The sequence below is a fragment of the Aquarana catesbeiana genome, unplaced genomic scaffold (assembly GCF_042186555.1).
Source record: "Aquarana catesbeiana isolate 2022-GZ unplaced genomic scaffold, ASM4218655v1 unanchor228, whole genome shotgun sequence".
Lineage (NCBI taxonomy): Eukaryota > Metazoa > Chordata > Amphibia > Anura > Ranidae > Aquarana > Aquarana catesbeiana.
Window position 1 is genome coordinate 2,874,658 of NW_027362655.1, and position 22,606 is coordinate 2,897,263.

The 22,606-nt window shown below is 44.6% G+C and overlaps 2 protein-coding genes across 2 annotated transcripts in view; one reads left to right on the plus strand and one right to left on the minus strand.

Moving 5' to 3' along the window:
* LOC141121710 (uncharacterized) overlaps positions 1–22,606 on the plus strand; it is a 191,243-nt gene that overhangs the window by 102,072 nt on the left and 66,565 nt on the right. The window contains exons 6-8 of the mRNA XM_073611426.1: positions 8,771–8,977; positions 9,068–9,209; positions 12,805–13,740. Of these exons, the coding sequence (XP_073467527.1) occupies positions 8,771–8,977; positions 9,068–9,209; positions 12,805–13,740 (1,285 nt within the window). The remainder of the gene's footprint in view (positions 1–8,770; positions 8,978–9,067; positions 9,210–12,804; positions 13,741–22,606) is intronic.
* LOC141121716 (uncharacterized) overlaps positions 1–22,606 on the minus strand; it is a 278,834-nt gene that overhangs the window by 67,751 nt on the left and 188,477 nt on the right. The window lies entirely within an intron of this gene.

Below are 22,606 nucleotides of genomic sequence, written 5' to 3' on the forward strand. Positions count from 1 at the left end.
TCTTGTCAGTGCAGCCTTGTCCCCAGTGCAGTCTTGTCAGTGCAGCCTTGTCCCCAGTGCAGCCTTGTCCCCAGTGCAGCCTTGTCCCCAGTGCAGCCTTGTCCCCAGTGCAGCCTTGTCCCCAGTGCAGCCTTGTCCCCAGTGCAGTCTTATCAGTGCAGCCTTGTCCCCAGCGCAGCCTTGTCCCCAGTGCAGTCTTATCAGTGCAGCCTTGTCCCCAGTGCAGCCTTGTCCCCAGTGCAGTCTTATCAGTGCAGCCTTGTCCCCAGTGCAGTCTTATCAGTGCAGCCTTGTCCCCAGTGCAGCCTTGTCAGTGCAGCCTTGTCAGTGCAGCCTTGTCCCCAGTGCAGTCTTATCAGTGCAGCCTTGTCCCCAGTGCAGCCTTGTCAGTGCAGCCTTGCCCCAGTGCAGTCTTATCAGTGCAGCCTTGTCCCCAGTGCAGTCTTGTCAGTGCAGCCTTGTCCCCAGTGCAGCCTTGCCCCAGTGCAGTCTTATCAGTGCAGCCTTGTCCCCAGTGCAGCCTTGTCCCCAGTGCAGCCTTGTCCCCAGTGCAGTCTTATCAGTGCAGCCTTGTCCCCAGTGCAGTCTTATCAGTGCAGCCTTGTCCCCAGTGCAGTCTTATCAGTGCAGCCTTGTCCCCAGTGCAGCCTTGTCAGTGCAGCCTTGTCCCCAGTGCAGTCTTATCAGTGCAGCCTTGTCCCCAGTGCAGCCTTGTCAGTGCAGCCTTGTCCCCAGTGCAGCCTTGCCCCAGTGCAGTCTTATCAGTGCAGCCTTGTCCCCAGTGCAGTCTTATCAGTGCAGCCTTGTCCCCAGTGCAGTCTTGTCAGTGCAGCCTTGTCCCCAGTGCAGTCTTGTCAGTGCAGCCTTGTCCCCAGTGCAGCCTTGTCAGTGCAGCCTTGTCCCCAGTGCAGTCTTATCAGTGCAGCCTTGTCCCCAGTGCAGCCTTGTCAGTGCAGCCTTGTCCCCAGTGCAGCCTTATCAGTGCAGCCTTGTCCCCAGTGCAGCCTTGTCCCCAGTGCAGCCTTGTCCCCAGTGCAGTCTTGTCAGTGCAGCCTTGTCAGTGCAGCCTTGTCAGTGCAGCCTTGTCCCCAGTGCAGTCTTATCAGTGCAGCCTTGTCCCCAGTGCAGTCTTATCAGTGCAGCCTTGTCCCCAGTGCAGCCTTGTCAGTGCAGCCTTGTCCCCAGTGCAGCCTTGCCCCAGTGCAGTCTTATCAGTGCAGCCTTGTCCCCAGTGCAGTCTTATCAGTGCAGCCTTGTCCCCAGTGCAGTCTTATCAGTGCAGTCTTATCAGTGCAGCCTTGTCCCCAGTGCAGCCTTGTCAGTGCAGCCTTGTCCCCAGTGCAGCCTTGTCAGTGCAGCCTTGTCCCCAGTGCAGCCTTGTCAGTGCAGCCTTGTCCCCAGTGCAGCCTTGTCCCCAGTGCAGCCTTGTCCCCAGTGCAGCCTTGTCCCCAGTGCAGTCTTATTAGTGCAGCCTTGTCCCCAGCGCAGCCTTGTCCCCAGTGTCCATGTCTACTGCCTGCCGCCGCCATACACATGCTAGTAGTTTTAAATATGCCGAATACACTTGGAGGGACTCGGCGCCGCCGGAACTGAACGAACACCGCCGAGATACACATACCCGAGTGTATTCGGCTCTTTCCGGCGCCGCTCACAGTCCCGCCCAGTCCCGCCCTATGATGGACATAACACAGGTCCAATGGCGTGACTGGGCGTGACTGTGAGTGGCGCCGGAAAGAGCCGAATACACTCGGGTATGTGTATCTCGGCTCTGTGATTTCGGCGGCGCTCGTTCAGCACCGCCGAGTCCCTCCGAACTCCGCGGCGCCATATTTAAAACTGCTCGCTATGTGAATGTCGGCGGCGATCGCCGACATTTACATAGCGATAGCGGGGATCAGCGTATAACACGCACCCATGACTTTCCCCTGAAAAAAGTGCGTGTTATACGCCGATAAATACGGTATATAATTTTAGCAGACACCCTAGAGAATAAAATGGTGGTGGTTTATGTTACACAGTATTTGCGCAGCAATTTTTCTTTCAAAAAGAAAGAAACTTTCATGAATAAAAGAAAAACAAACAAAAAAAAACAGTAACGTTAGCCTGATTTTTGTGTATAATGTAAAAGATGATGTTACGCCGAGTAAATAGATACCTAACTTGTCACACTTTAAAATTGCGCACACTTGTGGAATGGCTCCAAACTTCAGTACTTAATAATCCCCATAGGCGTTGCTTTAAAAATGTTTACAGGTTACATGTTTAGAGTTACAGAGGAGGTCTAGTGGTAGAATTATTGCTCTCGCTCTAACGATTGTGGCGTATGTAACCTGTGTGTATCTGGCTCTGATACTATCCAGTACCTCACCGCACGTCCCTGACTGCCAGTGATTATGGTTTGCTGTGTGGGCATGTGGAGGCAGAAGATTGAATTGCAGAGCAGAACATGTGGCGAGTACTGGCATCCCCCTCCCCCTTCACATTTGCAAATGTCTCTCTTCTGCTGCTCTCTCCTAGACAGTGAGGGCGGGGGGCAGTCCCTATGATGTGGGGGACAGTTTCCATGAACTGTGCTGCAGTCCCTGTGACATGTGTGGTAGTCCCTGTGACATGGGACAGTTTTTGACATGTGGTACAGTCCCTGTGAACAGTGTGGTAGTCTCTGTGACATGTGGGATAGTTTCTGTGACGTTGGACAGTCCCTGTGACATGTGGGACAGTCCCTGTGACGTGTGTGACAATCCCTGTGCCGTGGGACACTCCCTGTGACTTGGGACAGTCCCTGTGATATGTGGGACAATCCCTGTGACTTGGGACAGTCCCTGTGACATGTGGGACAGTCCCTGTGACGTGGGACAGTCCCTGTGACGTGGGACAGTCCCTGTGATATGTGGGACAATCCCTGTGACTTGGGACAGTCCCTGTGACTTGGGACAGTCCCTGTGACATGTGGGACAGTCCCTGTGACGTGGGACAGTCCCTGTGACATGTGGGACACTCCCTGTAACGTGGGACACTCCCTGTGACATGTGGGACAGTCCCTACGGTATGGGACAGCCCCTGTAATGTGGGACAGTCCCTATGATATGTGCAGCTGGGCTCCAGTATTTCATGGTGACCGGAAACCTACAGAGCAATGAATAGTCACTGGGGGGACATACATGTAGGCAGAAAGTGGCTGCAAAGAGGCAGCAGAAGATCAGCAGCACTGGAATACTGTCACCTTTTTTTTTCGTATTTTGTTTAAAGTGTCGCTAATGCCACGTACACACGAGCGGAATTTCCGTCAGAAAAATCTTGGATGGTTTTTCAGACGTAATTCCGCACAAGCTTGGCTTGCATACACATGGTCACACAAACGTTCTCTGAACTTTCGACCGTCAAGAACGCGGTGACGTACAACACTACGACGAGCCGAGAAAATGAAGTTCAATGCTTCCGAGCATGCGTCAAATTGTTTCCGAGCATGCGTAGGAATTTTGCGCGTCAGAATTGCTACAGACGATCGGAACTTTTTCCGACCGAAAAATTGAGAACATGCTCTCAATCTTTTGCTGGCGGAAATGCCGCCAGCAAAAGTCCGATGGAGCATACACACGGTCACAGTTACCGACCAAAAGCTCTCATCGGTCTTTTGTTGGCGGCATTTCCGATGTGTGTACGGGGCATAAGGCTTTTATTTAGATGTGCAGTTGGGTGGTAAAAATGTGCAGTAGAGACATGTTTTTGCCACCCACCAACGGTCACCCTTGAGCTCCGTTAGGCAGCAGATGAGGGCGTTTTACATGCCGCAGGCATGAAGGAAGACTGTTGTCTACACGCCATCCTCATCTCAGTCAATATCCATGGAGTGGTGAGAGCCTCCGGGCAACATCTTCTTGTCCCTGTCATACTCTCTTGTCAAGCTCCCAGCGATATGTCATACCATCTCTATGCTAGCCACCTTCACATGTGATTGGACTGCATTACCTTTGTACACCAAGATATATTCTCTCGTTTTCGCATGGACATTGGCAAATCCATTTTTCAGTCTACATGCTATACGCTGACATATGAAACCTGCTCAACCAACCCAAGACTGCCTATACAAGTATTATGATGGAATAAGTGACACATCTGTCCATCTGAATTTACCTATACAACCATTGCACAAGTCCAGTTAAGGACATGCTGGGTGCAGATTTTACAATCAATTAAAGACATCTTAGTAGTTCCAGTCCTTCCCAATCGGTTACGCGCGCGTGTGTGTGAGTTTTGAGTTTGGCGCCATATTGTGACAACATTGTCAATTTTTGTATGTATTTTTTAAATTGGGTGCACTGGGGGGCTGGTCTCAGTAGTATGTTGTTACACCTCTAATGGACTAACCCTATGGTTGATTTTTTTCAATACATTTTTTTCCTTATTTTTGATGTGGTTGATCCTATTAATGGCTATTCTTTTGGAGACATCCCTTTGTCACATCCTTGTTGTTCATATATCTCTTTGGAACCTTCCTGTTCCTGGGTGCCATCCTTCAAGTAATCTTTGCAGCTTCACTCCGCTTGAGTGCTTTCGTCATAAGCCGCCTCCAGTCATAGAACATAGATATCAGATATTACAGCCAAGAACTAGGCAGGACTAGTTTTGGCTGCTAACTAGAACACGAACTGTTTATTTGAACCCAGAGGTAGTTTTTTCTGCCCAAAACCAGTTTTAAACCCTTCAAACCCCTCCCCCTTGCACACACAGCGAGGGACAGGCCCCCATACACAGCGAGGGACAGGCCCCCATACACAGCGAGGGACAGGCCCCCATACACAGCGAGGGACAGGCCCCCATACACAGCGAGGGACAGGCCCCCATACACAGCGAGGGACAGGCCCCCATACACAGCGAGGGACAGGCCCCCATACACAGCGAGGGACAGGCCCCCATACACAGCGAGGGACAGGCCCCCATACACAGCGAGGGACAGGCCCCCATACACAGCGAGGGACAGGCCCCCATACACAGCGAGGGACAGGCCCCCATACACAGCGAGGGACAGGCCCCCATACACAGCGAGGGACAGGCCCCCATACACAGCGAGGGACAGGCCTCCATACACAGCGAGGGACAGGCCCCCATACACAGCGAGAGACAGGCCCCAATATACAGTGAGAGACAGGCCCCCAATACACGGCGAGAGACAGGCCCCCAATACACGGCGAGAGACAGGCCCCCAATACACGGCGAGAGACAGGCCCCCAATACACGGCGAGAGACAGGCCCCCAATACACGGCGAGAGACAGGCCTCATATACACCAAGAGACAGGCCCCCATACACAGCGAGAGACAGTCCTCATATACACCAAGAGACAGTCCTCATATACACCAAGAGACAGTCCTCATATACACCAAGAGACAGTCCTCATATACACCAAGAGACAGTCCTCATATACACCAAGAGACAGTCCTCATATACACCAAGAGACAGTCCTCATATACACCAAGAGACAGTCCTCATATACACCAAGAGACAGTCCTCATATACACCAAGAGACAGTCCTCATATACACCAAGAGACTGTCCTCATATACACCAAGAGACAGTCCTCATATACACCAAGAGACAGTCCTCATATACACCAAGAGACTGTCCTCATATACACCAAGAGACAGTCCTCATATACGCCAAGAGACAGTCCTCATATACACCAAGAGACAGTCCTCATATACAGCGAGAGACATTCCTGCTCCCTTGCAGAAGTTCCAGCAGAAAAAAAAAGTTCAAATACATTTCTTGCAGAGCAGCCTATCCACTTCCTGTAATGCTCTGTACCATGTGACCAAAAAGTCACATGGTCTGCTGACTAAAGATGGGCTCCAGCGTGTTCGCACACTCCACGTGCAGAGCCTGCCAGGAAGTCGGCACTGCGCTGCGCTAATCACAGGCAGTGAGACATTTACCGATCTCTGCAGCCACGCATCGGGACAATGTCTCACTGCCTGTGATTAGCGCATCGCACTGCCAGCTTACTGGCGGGCTCTGCACGTGGACTGTGCAAACACGCCGGAGCCCATCCTTACTGCTGACATCACCAGGGTCCCTTTACTTGCTAGGAACTAGCCACTAGGGGCTCCGCCTCTTCATACACACTCAGGTAGGAGAGAAAGGGGAAGGATATACAGTACATACACACACAGCACAAGGCCGTGTTCACACTACGAGATGTTTCTCAGGACTACAGTTCCTCTGATCTCCACAAGGTGATGATCTCACCTCTACCCAGACAGGAAGTCTCTATGGAACACAGGAAGTGATGTCAGATAGAAAGAGGACATTCCATTTGATAAGACTTAGAAAGAGGACAATGCAGGATCTGGCGGCAGAGAAGGTAATACCCCCTTCAGGGGGATCAGTTGAAGATGAATATATTTTGCTTCCGAAGCTGCCCATACATGGTTCAGTTTTATCATTCAACCAGTGGGTTGAGTAAAAAAAAAAACTGAAGTGATTCCCCCATCCACACATTGGAGGGGGATGGGGGAATCCTCCCCGCTGCACTATTGTATTCTGACAATGGGGGGCGCTCCTCCGCTCTCAGAATACACAGATCAGTGATGAAGCTATTGGCTGCAGCTGCTGATCGAGTGACTTTTATCCGGCAGTGACCACACATGGATGGAAATGTGACCGATCCCTGCTGAACCAGCTGAATTTCCATGTCTCTATGGTCACCTTAAGTGACTTCCTCCCCTCCCCCTCATCTCCTTCATTATGTAAGTCATGCTGAGATAATCTCCCATTGGCTGAGCAATATTCTCATTTGTCTCTGAGCTCCTTCTTGCTATTCCTCGTCCTGCCTGTTGTTTCCTTGGATTGATTTTCTGTGTAGTGACCCCGGCTTCATCTCTTGGATGCGCTCGTCTGTTGCTTGTCCTGACCTTTATCCTGATTCCTGGATCTCCTCCTCATCTCTCCTCCATATCCTCTTACACAGCTTTTCTCCACACCTGCAGTGATCCTGGGGGGTGGAAACTTGGCACCAGCACTCAGCAAAATCCATCCCCACTATTAGGAGCTCTGGAGAAAATTGTCTGCTATTTACACTCCGTTCCTCCGCACGTCACCTGATCACATGAGAGCTTACTTTCACAGATTCCTGACAGATTTCTGTATGGCAAAGGTCAAAGTTCACTCTTCAGTTTAGGAGAGGTAGGACGCATCCAGGAACAATGATTTGGTTTGCATGGGAACCTCATATAGAGGGCCCCTCAAATCTCCCCATCTAAATGTCCCTCCATCCAGAGTCTATATGTCCTATGACATCACACTGACCTCACAGCTCCTCCTCCCACTGTGTCTCTAACCAGAGTCAGAGAATCTTATGACATCACAAGCACAGCTCCTCCTCCCAATGTCCCTCCATCTGGCTTTTTTTTACTGATCCTCTCAGGATGTGGGCGGACCCTCACAAAGTGGGACTGTTGGTCCTGCTTTGTATGTAATGATGTCAGAATACCTGCAACATGTTTTTAAAGTGGAGTTCCACCCAGAAGTGGAACTTCCGCTGATCCGGTTCCTCCCCCCTCCTTTGTCACATTTGGCACATTTCAGGGGGAGGGGGGAGCAGATACCTGTCTAAATTAGGTATTTGCTGCCACTTCTGGCAAAAGGTTGCCGCAGTATTTGAAGCGATCTACACCATGTTCGGCCTCTCCTTGGTCCCCCCCCCCCGTCTTCTGGGAGACGCACAGGTCCCAGAAGACAACAGGGATCACTCAAAATGTGCATGGGCAGTAGAGAACCAGGCGATGAAGCAGCAAGGCTTCACTTCCTGATTCCCTTACTGAAGATGCCGGTGCCTCTACCCGGAGCCGAGGGACGGGTCGACTTCGGGTGAGGACATCGCGGGTGCACTGGACAGGTAAGTGTCCTGACTTTTAATTTTTTTTTTTCAGGCGGAACTCCGCTTTAACCTGCATAGTGTGGGGGGTCCTGTGTGGGTAAACTATACCTCAGTCTGAACTGAGGCTTTAATAAAATGGAGACCTGAATGATGAGGTGAGGAGGATTCTGAGAATATCATTTGATTTTACTATTTGTGTTCAGATCTAGAGTTGGAGGACTGGGGGTATTTAGAAGGACACAAGGATCTCTACAAGGACTTTATGATGGAGAACCAGCCGCCCCTCACATCACCGGGTAAGAGGAGACTTTATTGTAAAGGAGAGAGCAGTACGGAGGGTCTACCTAGATCCCCCATCATCTGATAAACACATAGAAACAATGTATTCAGTCAGTGTGTGTGTTTCCTACAGATGGATCCAGTAATGGGAACCCACCAGAGAGATGTCCCCGTCCTCTGTATTCCCGGGATTCCATGCAGGAAGACCACACCATCCCTCACCATCACCAGGTAGATGAGGAACAAACACTGATAGTATCATTAGGATCTGTACATTATCTGCATTGTTACCATTGATGAAATTGTTGTTATGTATTTAGAGTGGAAACCTGAGAAATTCCAAAGTTGAAGTTAAAGAGGAGGATGATGAGGATGGAGTGATGGAGGAGTCAGAGTTTCTAAAAGTGCACAAAGATCTGTACCAGGACACTATGGTGGAGTCATCCAGCTACAGAAACCCACCAGAGAGATGTCCCCGTCCTCTGTATTCCCGGGATTCCACACAGGAAGATCACACCATCCCTCACCATCATCAGGTAGATGATTGACAATTATTGGTAGTTCTGATTTATACACAGCATTGTTGTTACATTTGAATATTTTATTATATCTTTCAGAGTGGAATCCTCTGGGATTTTAATATTGTTGTTAAAGAAGAGTATGAAGAGGAGGATGAGGAGTATGGAGTGATGGAGGAGTTTTCAGAAGGACACAATGATATGATGGAGCCACCTAATACCAGGAACCCACCAGAGAGATGTCCCCGTCCTCTGTATTCTCAGAATTCCACACAGGAAGATCACACCATCCCTCACCATCATCAGGTAGATGAGGAACAATCACTGATAGTATCATCAGGATCTGTACATTATCTGCATTGTTACAATTGATGTCATCTTTTATTATATATTCAGAGTGGAAACCTGAGAGATTCTAAAGTTGAGGTTAAAGCAGAAGAAGAAGAGAAGTATGTGAGGGATGATCAGCAGTCTATGGAGGAGGATGGAATAACGGGGACATTTATAGAGGAGGACACTCCTACAGAGATCAGCACAGGTGAGTCATTAACACTAAATACATTCCTCCACCCATACTGCTCACTGATTGGTCCAGAGTAGGACAAGGACTGGATGATTATGAAAATAGTTGTCAACTATTTTCATAATTGATTAATTGGCCTGCATACAGAATGCATTATTTCTTTACATATTAGAAAATACAGCTCAGTACACCATCCACACATGTCAGTAAATGCCTGAGAACTTGAATGCGCGAGGAGCAATGTGGAATGTGGGACATGTAGTCCTGGGCAAGAGAAGGAAGCAAGTGATTCTAAAGGCAGAAGTTTTTTTACCTTCCTATAGGGGAACTCTATACTATACGTTGCAGTGTCCTGTAGGGGAACTCTATACTATACTTAGCGCTTCCTATAGGGGAACTCTATACTATACTTTGTGGCTTCCTATAGGGGAACTCTATACTATACTTTGTGGCTTCCTATAGGGGAACGCTATACTATACTTTGTGACTTTCTATAGGAAAAATCTATATTATACTTTGCGGCTTCCTATAGGAGAACTCTGAAGGCAGGAGGAGCCAGAAGTGCTGGTGGGGAGGGGGAGGGGTCCAGAAGAGGAGAATCAGGGCTGCTCTGTGGAAAACCATTACACAGAGCAGGTAAGTATTACAAGTTTAAAAAAAAAAAGAAATCCAACATTTACAATGACTTTAAGGTCTCTGTGTAGGGGAGATCAGTGTCTGAACCCAAAGGTGGAGGCTGATAGACTGGAGGTAATAGAAGGCATTACTATTACATAAAGTAAAAGTTTACCAGTATTGTGCAATATATTTAAAATTATTATATCCATGAAAAAAGTCTCAGCTTTCAGTACTACTTTAATATAAGTTTTTTCCCCTCTATTGTAATCTCCATATATGTTCATGCCAGGTAAAATCCCCATATATCCTACTTCTGGGTATATTTATTATTATATACATGATATAAGATATATTACTTTCACTATTTCACAGTATAAATGAATCCCTTATAGTAGTGATTATCTGCTGTTTTTGTACTATAAAGGACTATTTTTTAAACTCCATCATAACATGATTAAAAAAAATCATGCCGCTCTACTAAATGTCCTATGCTGGCCATACACGGATCGATTTTTGGGCAAGGATATTCACACAAATATTTGTACGAAAATTATTTGTACATTCGATGAATGGACGAGTGTAGTTCGAAAGTTCCACTTGCTTTTAACATTCAATTTTAAAATGAATGTAACTTCTGAGCAAAAACCACATACACGATGTGAAAATTTGTTCGACTGAGAAAAGTTTTCTGTTCTGCTCCTTCGAATTTTCCCGTCACTGTGGTGGAAAATGAACGTCGATTTGACCCCACTAATGGTTAGAAAATTGGATGAATGGTTTTTTTTAAAGAAAAATGAGTTTGTGTACAGCCAGCATAAGTGACATCAGGTGCAGGGAGCTTGTACCCACCTACCTGTCTATGACAAGGGAGTCTGTCATCCATCATATTATATTACACTCCTGTCTGATCATCTGCAAAACAGCGTTTTATGTCTTTATTAAATTTTAAACAAAATTTTGATCTCTGATATGCAATAGAACAAAATTTTGCCCATGGGACTTTGAGTGAGGTGATCATAAAGGTCAAGACAAGTAAACAGAGTAAACTAAACATCTCAGTTTATTTAAAAATGTAAGGACATCATCATATATTAAACATATATTGGACATGCAAATCAAACCCATAAAAACAGCATGTTGCAATTGCTATACAGCCATAAAGATATTTTTCCATATTTAAAGTACAAAGTATACATATACATCTATAAACTCGACTCATTTTGCGAGCTCTGCTCACTTACTCAGGAGTTGATGCATGTGTGGAGTATCTAAAAAATTATTGTAAATGAGATATGGCATGCAGTTGGAGTGTGGTTAGAAAAGAAGCAGGGGGTCTAAACAGGGATCCCCATATTTACAAGTGGGTGGATTGGTTCCAAGGACTGATCCCCAATGGCCACAGCGAATAGTGCTCCAACCGGGAGCTGAAGGAGCGGGACCCGCAGTAGCCAACCGGAGGGCGAGCATGGCGAAGAATGGAAATGGAAAAGAATGTGTCCCTTGATGTGCCCCATGGACCACATGTACCATGACAACTGTAACAAAAAATGGAAAAGTATCTAGGTCAGTTACATAGTTAGTAAGGTTGAATAAAGACACCAGTCCATCCGGTTCAACCTGAGTGAGAGAAAATCAAAGAGGTGAAAAAGATGTGTTTGAGGTCATCCTGGTGAATGGACTGTGAAGACGTTGCCTAACCTAACCTAAATCTCCGGGCGGGTGCAACGGGCTCCACCCCCAACGCCATGCATCAGGTGGCTAAGGTATGAGCATGTGACAGCGGCGTCCCTATGTTTGGGATGTGGTTACGTCATCCAGCTGGCCGGAGGAACCCGCAGTTGCATGCCCCCAATTGGTAGCAAGCGCGTCTTCCTCCCTTGTTTGTATCCCTGCCCATAGTTTCATAGACTCTAATACATGATATGAATACTCTGTACACTCATATTCCCAGATCACTATGGGGGTAACTGGCCTAGATACTTATACATTTTTTGTTACAGTTGTCATGGTACATGTGGTCCATGGGGCACATCAAGGGACACGTTCTTTTCCATTTCCATTCTTCGCCATGCTCGCCCTCCGGTTGGGTGCTGTGGGTCCCGCTCTTTCAGCTCCCGGTTGAAGCACTGTTCGCCATCGCTATTGGGGAATAAAATAAGTAAGTAATTATGGGGATCCCTGTTTAGACCCCCTGCTTCTTTTCTAACCACACTCCAACTGCATGCCATATCTCATTTACAATTATTTTTTAGATACTCCACACATGCATCAACTCCTGAGGAAGTGAGCAGAGCTCGCAAAACGCGTCAAGTTTATAGATGTATATGTATACTTTGTACTTTCAATATGGGAAAATATGTTTATGGCTGTATAGCAATTTTAACATGCTGTTTTAATAGGTTTGATTTGCATGTCCATGTTCAATATATGTTTAATATATGACGATGTCCTTACATTTTTAAATAAACCGAGACATTTAGTTTACTCTATTTGCTTGTCTTGACCTTTATGATCACCTCACTCAAAGTCCCATGGGCAAAATTTTGTTCTATTGTATATAATTAGGGATGGAGATGTGTCATAACATTAGGCAGCTTTCAGGCCATTCTCTTTTTCTGATTCTGATATGTAGCAAATGCACCCTCCAATAATACATCTATCTGGTTGTTATTCTCAGAGTGGATTAAATATCCAACTATATATCTGGATATTTATATTTACCTATGCATATAGATATTCAAGAATAATAACTAAATTATATACCAATCTTTTTTTGAGGTTTTTATCCAATTAGTCAAAACAATAATTGGCCAACTAATCAATTATGAAAATAATCATTAGTTGTCATCCTACAGAGAACCCATTTACTAGTTACCTTGAAGGGTGTAATTGTAAGATCCTCCGAGACAAAGCTGCCTGATGTGGGCGGAGTCCTGGTTTAGGGGAACCAATCTGCTCATGTCTAGTAATAATCTTTTTATTTCTATTTTAGTAGATGGATGGGAGATGAGGAAAACCTCAGAGGATTGTCTCACTTTGTCTCCAGACTGTAAAGTAGAAGATGAGGACATCACACAGTATAGTCCAGGAGAAAACCCGACTACCTCAAATGTCCATCCGGCACCACACAGTGTAGATGGACCATCGTATTCCTCTTATCCTGAGGAACCTCAGACTGTGAGGGACGGTGCCGTCCTTCCAACAGATAAGAGGTTTTCCTGTACTGAGTGCGGGAAGTGTTTCCCTTCTAAATACAATCTTAATGTTCATAAAAGATCACACACAGGTGAGAAGCCGTATTCCTGTCCTGAGTGCAGGAAATGTTTTTCAGTGAAGTCCAGTCTTTACACACATCAGAGATCTCACACCGGGGAGAAGCCATATTCCTGTCCTGAGTGTTGGAAATGTTTTATACGAAAATCAGACCTTGTCAAACATCAACGGTCTCATACGGGTGAAAAGCCATATTACTGTCCTGAGTGTGGGAAATGTTTTTCACGGAAGTCCAGTCTTTTCACACATCAGAGATCTCACACCGGGGAGAAGCCGTATTCCTGTCCTAAGTGCGGGAAATGTTTTTCAGACAAGTCCCATCTTTACACACATCAGAGATCTCACACAGGGCAGAAGCCACTTTCCTGTCCTGAGTGCGGGAAATGTTTTTCAGTGAAGTCCAATCTTTACAGACATCAGAGAACTCACAAAGGGGAGAAGCCGTATTCCTGTCCTGAGTGCGGGAAATGTTTTTCAATGAAGTCCAATCTTGACACACATCAGAGAACTCACACAGGGGAGAAGCCGTATTCCTGTCCTGAGTGCGGGAAATGTTTTTCATTGAAGTCCAATCTTGACACACATCAGAGATCTCACACAGGGGAGAAGCCTTATTCCTGTCCTGAGTGCGGGAAATGTTTTTCAGACAATTCCAGTTTTAACAGACATCAGAGATCTCACATGAAGTAGAAGACACTTTCCTGTCCTGAGTGAGGGAATTGTTCCTGACTGAAGTCCTGTCTTCCTGTACATCAGGGATCCCACACAACCCTCTAGGTGTATTAGTGCCTTGAGTGCGGGAAATGTCTTCTATATGAATGTTGCTGGACATCACAGCTCTCATGTGGGGAAGAAGCACACCCTGATGTACACCTCAGATATACTGCATGACTGATCTTCATCATGTAAGAAACCGTTCCAGGGGTGTGGACATTTTTTGAAAAAATGACTTGTCCAAGGCACTAAATCGGAGTCCCAATCTACTTACTCAATCTACTGTACCTTATGACAATCTCCTTGTTCCTCATCTACCAGAGAGCTCAGCAGCGGTGTGGGAGTTCATTGAAAACTACAAACCGACATCGGCAAAGGACAGAACTCTGTGAATGAATGGCACGGTTGCGCTCTCTTAATAAAGTGACAGCCGGGACGGGGAACTTCTCCCTGCACTGCTGTCACACAGAAGACTTGGATCTCTGAGCCGCTGCAAGAACAGGAACATGCAACATCTTCCCGAAGGAGAACGTTTCCTTTAACCCTTTCACTGCCAGAGACGGTTTTGCCCACATATTTAACCTCTTCAATACCGAACACTTTTACCCCCTTCCTGCCCAGGCCAATTTTCAGCTCTCTCACACTTTGAATGACAATTGCGCGGTCATGTAACACTGTACCCAAATTACATTTTTATCTTTTTGCCACAAATAGAGCTTTCTTTTGGTGGTATTTGATCACCTCTGGGGTTTTTATTTTTTGTGCTACAAATAAAAAAAAGAAAATTTTGAAAAAAAAAAGTTTTTCTTTGTTTTTGTTATAAAATTTCGTAAATAAGTACGTTTTTCCTCCTTCACTGATGGGCACTGATGAAGAGGCACTAATATGCAGCACTGATGGGTGGCACTGATTGGCATCCCTGATGGCATCCCTGATGGACACTGTTTGCATTCATCACTGGCAATCATCGCTGATGGGCCTGCACTGAAAATCAATGCTGAATATCAGCACAGATCCCCCTGTCAGGGGAGCCGCTGATTGTCTCTCCTCTACTCGCGCCTTGTCAGCATGAATAAAGGAAAGACGATAACCGGCACTTCCTGCTTACGGCTTGATTAGCTTTGATTGGACACAGCTGATCACATGGTAAAGAGCCTATGTCATAGGCTCTTTACTGAGATTGGAGATGCGGTGTGTCAGAGTGACACATGGCATCACCGATCAGCGTGCGCCCGATCGGCTTATTCTTCTGGACATCAACCAGGGTGCATTGAGGTTTCTTCAGGGGCGCCTTGGCAAAATGCTGAACAATTGCCCCAAAATTGTATACAAGCCGGAGGGTGGATGAAGCCTTTTAGTTACACAAGCCTCAAGTTTTCATTGTACACCATTACAACCTTCTAGCTGCCAACCACCTAAAGACCAGTGACCTCATAGGTTGATAAGGAGGATGTCAGTTGCCTGAATACAACCATAGTTTGACCCTCGCTTGCCTCTCTCCATCAGCTTTGGGGTCTCATTAGCTAAGTAATGGAGCAAATCTGAGGGAAAAGAGAAACATTGGAATACTAGTCAGGACCAGTTTGCAAAAGTGTATTTGCTTTGGAAGAATTAATCACTTATAACGCTGGGTGTCCTACGTGTTTTGGATGTTGTTGCATTATGTAGAACTATTAGAATAGTTTTTACATTTTAGATTGGGGCGCCTTAAGACTGTCCATGAGTTTGGAGGGCGCCTCGAGACTGTCCTTTAATATGGAGGACACATCAAGACTGTCCATGAGCTGAGAGGGCGCCTCAAGACTGTCCATAATGTTGGAGGGTGCCTTGACTGAAAAGAAAAAGGTTGAGAAACACTGACATAGAGGACAAAAATTCCCCTATGTGATGATTTTTTGGTGACAGGTTCTCTTTAATGAGACATCCAGGGTCTAAAAGACCCCCCAATGTCTCCCGTGTGCTCTACTGAATGTAATGCAATACAGATCACACTGCATTATATTCTTTCCTGGCCTTGATAGCGAGGAAACTGTCAACGGGACCCGGACGTGACGTCATACATGTCACTTCCCGGTCAGGAACAAGAAGGGGAGGAGAGCGGATGTGTGTCCTCTCTCCTCCCTCCCCTCTACCCATCATCTGCTATGCTGGTCCCGGGTCTGCAGATGGGCAAGAGGAGCCCGGGATACATAGCAGGTGTATAGCTATAGTGCCTTTAATGATTAAAAACCTACTTTCAGGGTCTTTATAGACTCGTTGAACCTCAAGAGCCAGGGAATTATGAATAAAAACCGCTACTCCTCTTCGATTGGAAAAATATGTCGTATAAAATACCTGAGAGTATGCTTTGTGAAAATACTTTGGATGATTATCTCTTTAAAAATGTGTCTCCTGGATTAGGATAATTTTTGCTCCAATCTTTTTATACTGCATAAAGGTCCTACTGTGTTTAGATTAGGAATTAAATCCCTGTACTTTGTGTGATATACATGTAATCACCATAATGTAATAATTGAGAGAATATAAAACAGAATAGGCATCTTATCCAGAAATGATGATAATGAAATAACCTTTAATATATCTAAATAATATATCATCCAAAAATTTCCACCAAAGAATCCAAACTTTCTTAGTATATGTAAGAAAGATACCATATAAGTCAGCAAAATGGGTACAGATATAATTCCATATGACTAGAACCAAACCAAATGTAAGGTATATCTTTATATTCCTATGAACAATTAGCAAAAAACAATTTTTATTTTTTTTATAAATGTTTACTTAATTTCCTTAACAGACAAAACAAAGCACAACACAACAAGATATCATACACATTGAAAGCTAAAATATATTAATACACTATCAGGATCCAATTACCCTGCATAGCAACTATCAATTCAAAGTAAAAATTCTGAATAACAAAGCGACAACAATACGACAACAAAAATACAATAATTAAGGAGAAAAAAAAAAAAAAAAAAAAATATATATATATATATATATATATACACACACACAGTGGGGACGGAAAGTATCCAGACCCCCTTACGTTTTTCACTCTTTGTTATATTGCAGCCATTTGCTAAAATCATTTTAGTTAATTTTTTTCCTCATTTATTATCCTCATTAATGGACCCTTTGCTGTGACACTCATATATTTAACTCAGGTGCTGTCCATTTCTTCTGATCATCCTCAAGATGGTTCTACACCTTCATTTGAGTCCAGCTGTGTTTGATTATACTGATAGGACTTGATTAGGAAAGCCACACACCTGTCTGTATAAGACCTTACAGCTCACAGTGCATGTCAGAGCAAATGAGAATCATGAGGTCAAAGGAACTGCCTGAAGAGCTCAGAGACAGAATTGTGGCAAGGTACAGATCTGGCCAAGGTTACAAAAAAAATTCTGCTGCACTTAAGGTTCCTAAGAGCACAGTGGCCTCCATAATTCTTAAATGGAAGACATTTGGGACGACCAGAACCCTTACTAGAGCTGGCGGTCCGGCCAAACTGAGCTATTGGGGGAGAAGAGCCTTGGTGAGAGAAGTAAAGAAGAACCCAAAGATCACTGTGGCTGAGCTCCAGAGATGCAGTTGGGAGATGGGAGAAAGTTGTAGAAAGTCAATCTTCACTGCAGCCCTCCACCAGTCGGGGCTTTATGGCAGAGTGGCCTGACGGAAGCCTCACCTCAGTGCAAGACACATGAAAGCCCGCATGGAGTTTGCTAAAAAAACACCTGAAGGACTCCAAGATGGTGAGAAATAAGATTCTCTGGTCTGATGAGACCAAGATAGAACTTTTTTCCCTTAATTCTAAGCGGCAGGGATAGGACAACTGGTTGCAATCGAAGGAAAGATGAATATGGCCAAATACAGGAATATCCTGGACGAAAACCTTCTCCAGAGTGCTCAGGACCTCAGACTGGGCCGAAGGTTTACCTTCCAACAAGACAATGACCCTAAGTACACAGCTAAAATAACGAAGGAGTGACTTCACAACAACTCCGTGACCGTTCTTAAATGGCCCAACCAGAGCCCTGACTTAAACCCAATTGAGCATCTCTGGAGAGACCTAAAAATGGCTGTCCACCAACGTTTACTATCCAACCTGACAGAACTGGAGAGGATCTGCAAGGAGGAATGGCAGAGGATCCCCAAATCCCAGGTGTGAAAAACTTGTTGCATCTTTCCCAAAAAGACTCATGGCTGTATTAGATCAAAAGGAGCTTCTACGAAATACTGAGCAAAGGGTCTGAATACTTAGGACCATGTGATATTTCAGTTTTTCTTTTTTAATAAATCTGAAAAAATGTCAACAATTCTGTGTTTTTCTGTCAATATGGGGTGCTGTGTGTACATTAATAAGGGGAAAAAAATGAACTCAAATGATTTTTGCAAATGGCTGCAATATAACAAAGAGTGAAAAATTTAAGGGGGTCTGAATACTTTCCATATATATATTATCTAGGCCTAAATCTAGGCCTTCCTATTTGTCAGCTCAAATGTCAAACCTCACCTCATATACAGAGAAGGGGGGGGAGAAAGCAAATATTAATCCCTTCTATCACCAATGGCCCCAAGCATCCCTTATACAGGAACACCCATATTATGTATAATGACCCCCGTCGGCATTAGATGCCGTTACGGTTTGTCCAGCCACTTTGCCCAGACTTTATCATATTTGCTAGGGCAAGCCCTAGTAATATAAGTGTCCTTTATACAATGGGAGATTATTATTTATCAATTGTTTCTAGTATAAAAGTGTGGGAGAGCAAGGTTTCTTCGAATGCATAGCAATGGCTTTTCTTGCATAGAATAATGTTTTATTAGTGAACACTCGCTCAGACACTGTAGGAACAATAGCCTCTACCAGACCCAGCAGGCAAACGGACATTGAGACCGGTAAAGGAACAGAGGTAATAGTGTTCAATAAATCTACCACTTTCCCCCCAGAAGATAACTATATATGGACAAGCCCAAAAAATGTGTGTAATATCCCCCTGAGATGCTCCACACCACCAACACATAGAAGAGCACGCAGGATTTATCTTTTGATGTCTATATCGCGTAATATATGCTCTACGTACTAATTTGAATTGAATCATGCGGTCTCTCAAAGATACCAGAGATCGCAAAGGGAAATCCCACACACCCCTCCAGTCCTCCATATCCAAATCTGGTATATCTCACATCCACCTAGCTCTGAGACCTTCTAATGGCAAAATAGAAATTAAAAGTAAAATGAGAATACAGTCTTGAGGTGAGCTTTACCAGGCACTCAACCCTGAGTACCGATTCTAAAGATGATTGTACAATCCTTAAGCTGTCCAGTGGAATTGTGCATGAAAAATATGGAGAAGCTGCAAATATCTAAATAAATAAGAACTAGGTAAGTTAAAGATTGAGGTAAGTGTAGAAAAGGTAGATCATTTGCAATCAGTGACCACTTGAGAGAGCAATTTGATATTATATTTAGTCCATAAAATGGGCTCTGGTACATTAAAAAAATTGGGGGAGAGTATGATTAAACCATAGAGGGGCATTTGGGGAAATCGCACCCTTTGGATAATGCTCGCATTTTAGACCAGCCTCCCAAGCTCGAATAGTATTGAGCATTAAAGCAGTCGGCTGGTAGGGTGCCCTACAGCCCCTAAATAAAAATATCTTAAGAGCTTCTATAGAGCCTACCACTTCTGCTTCCAGCCAAGTGGAGGAGTTATATATATCTGGGCTTAGCCACCATACGGCTGTAACCAGCTGAGTGTCCAAAAAATATTTATTTAAATCTGGAAAGGCTAAGCCACCCTGTTCACAAGGGCGCATCAAGGTAGTTAATTTATACCTGGGGTTCTTCGATCCCAATAAAAAAGATGAAAAAAGCTGATTTTGTTTTGTCAAAAAGGATACAGGGAGCCACTGAGGAGAATGTCTAAATAAGTACATAAATTTTGGTCTAATTTTCATTTTTAAGAGATTAATACGTCCCAATAAGGACAATGGTAGAAAATTCCATGCTTTCAATTTTGACCCAATGTCTCCTAAATCGGAGTCAAATTCAGGGAAATAAGTTCAGAAGCTTGGCAGGAAATTACAACTCCGAAATACTTGAAATTCTCTACCCACTGCAATGGAATATGATTCGAAGCCATTCTATGGGACTTCATATCAATTGGGAACAGCAAGGACTTTTACCTTCAACCCTGTAACCTTTGAAAAAGAATCCAGTTTCTCTAAGGCCCCTTGGATTGAGGGTCCAGCATCATTCAAAAATAATAAAAGGTCATCTGCATACAGAGCTACCATCTCCTCCAACCAATCCGCAATCCCTTAACCACTTCGTGCCCAGGCCAATTCTGACATTTCTGTCCTACATGTAAAATTCATCATTTTTTTGCTAGAAAATTACATAGAACCCCCAAACATTATATATATTTTTTTTAGCAAAGACCCTAGAGAATACAATGGCGGTCATTGCAACTTTTTATATCGCGCGGTATTTGCGCAGCAATTTTTTCATGCGTTTCATGCTTAAAAAAAACCCAAAACATTAAAGTTAGCCCAATTTTTTTGCATATTGTGAAAGATGAAGTTATGCCGAGTAAATAGATACCTAAGAGATGTCAATAAGACCCCACATCTCACCTCTAGGCTGGGAAGCCTAAAATGAAAAAAAAAAAAAAAGATCACCGCTTCCCAGCCGAAGCGACGCCATTTTTTTTAATGCAGAGGCCGGGCGTGACGTCATAACATCGCGCCCAGCCTCCGAACAATCATAGAGACTCCGGCGACCATCTGGTCCGCCGGATATCTCTATGATCACCATCCGGGGCTGGGAGATCCTGTGTCCGACTCACCGATGGAAGCGGTGAGTCGGTACAAGCACCGGAGGGCGGCGGGAGGGGGGCTGTCCTCTCCCGCCGCCCGTAAGAACGATCAAGCGGCGGAACAGCCGCTATGATCATTCTTATGGTGTAGGGAATCGCCGGTGGAAAAAGACGATATCTGAATGATGTCTGTAGCTACAGGCATCATTCAGATATAGTCCCTCAAAGTCGAGGACGTCCTAGGACGCCCTACGGGCGCAAAGTGGTTAATATTGAGGAAGGTGCGCAAAGCCTCCGCCACTAGCTCCAGAGGGTTGGAGAGAGAGAGGGCAGCCCTGTCGAGTTCCCCTAAATAATGGAAAAGGAGATGACAACCCACCCTCCATTTTCACTGCAGCTGTGGGATTTCTATATAAGACCTGCAACCATTTTATAAATACCATTGGAAAGCCTATTCTGCGTAGTACCTCCCACAGAAAGTCACTCCAAGGTATCAAAAGCCTTCTCAATATTTAGGGAGGCAAAGACCCTACATCCTGTAATGAGATGTGAAGCATAAATATTAGTATATAGTCTCCTCAAATTCACATCCGTAGCCCTACCAGGCATAAACCCCGTCTGGTCTGACGTGAATGATGCGACCTGATGCGACCTAACACTGACTGATTATGGCAGTGGCAAGCCTCCATCCTTCAATACGTGTTAAACAGCAGAAAAAAGAAGAAAGGAATGGGACTTTGAGTGAGGCAGGTCACTGAATGGATACCTTATTCAAATCATTTATAAAATTATTTATTAATAATAACAAGTCACGTTATAGAGAATGTCAATCTGTAAATATAGGACACAATATACTATGATACACTTGTAAGAATATATAATTGTTATACAGAATAAGGTAAAACATAATCAGTATTACAGTTACATAAAAACACTCATCCGATCATAAAAATTCAATGAATATAATTGATTGCTCATGGTGAGCCAAACTTGTCTAGACATCAGTTCGATGTAGCTCGATGTAACTCGACGCACGTTTCATGGCTCATGGCAATCATCAGGAGTAAAATGCTCTGAAATTAAATCAATATTATCTATAAATAGAGGATATCCTTTAAATGGGGAACAATCTCTCAATATAAAGGTTTGTAACTTACAATACGGCCCAAAAGGTGACGCCCAACCTTGGTTCCAAGGGAAGACAGGGGACAAGGATGATCATCTCCCCCGGGGCTGAGGTGGGGAGTCCCATCCAAACCAGAGACAGCAAACAGGTGAAGACCAGGCGACCATGTCACGACCATGTGAATCTAGTGTATGTTAAACAGTCCACACTGGTCTGCAAGAGTATGAAAATAAAAAATAAATAAATAAAACCATGTGAAATGAAACTATTAATTAATGAGATAAGCCTAGACCTGTGAGTGAAGTGATGAGTAGTGGTGATTGCTATAATGGTATGAGGTGTATTAGCTGAAAAACTACAGCCAGAGAGAGAGTGTGTGTGTGTACATATACCAACAAAAAAAATAAAACCGAAAAACAGAACCACCAAATAATGGTGGGCTGTATAATGTAGAAAAAAAAAATAAACCCAAAGAGATGTTGTGGTGAATATCAGTAAATCCTCATTACCTTATGTGTGGTTCTGTGGCCCTAGGCATACTTGTCCCATCTGGTCTGAGTCAATAATATTGGACATCATAGGTTGTAATCATCAGGAGATGAGCTTGGTCAAAATTTTAAAATCTACATTCAAAAGAGCAATAGGCCTGTATGAGGCAAAAGAAGATGGATCTTTTGGGTGCTTATAAATTAAAACTATATAGGCATGACTCATTGAGTCTGGCAGAGCTCCTTCAGAGTAATCAGAGTAAAGAGAAGCCAATACAGGAGCTAAGAGCTCTCCAGGGGCCTTATAGAATTCAATAGGAAGGCCATCCAGTCCCAGTGACTTCCCCAATGGAAAGGAACCGGTGACTG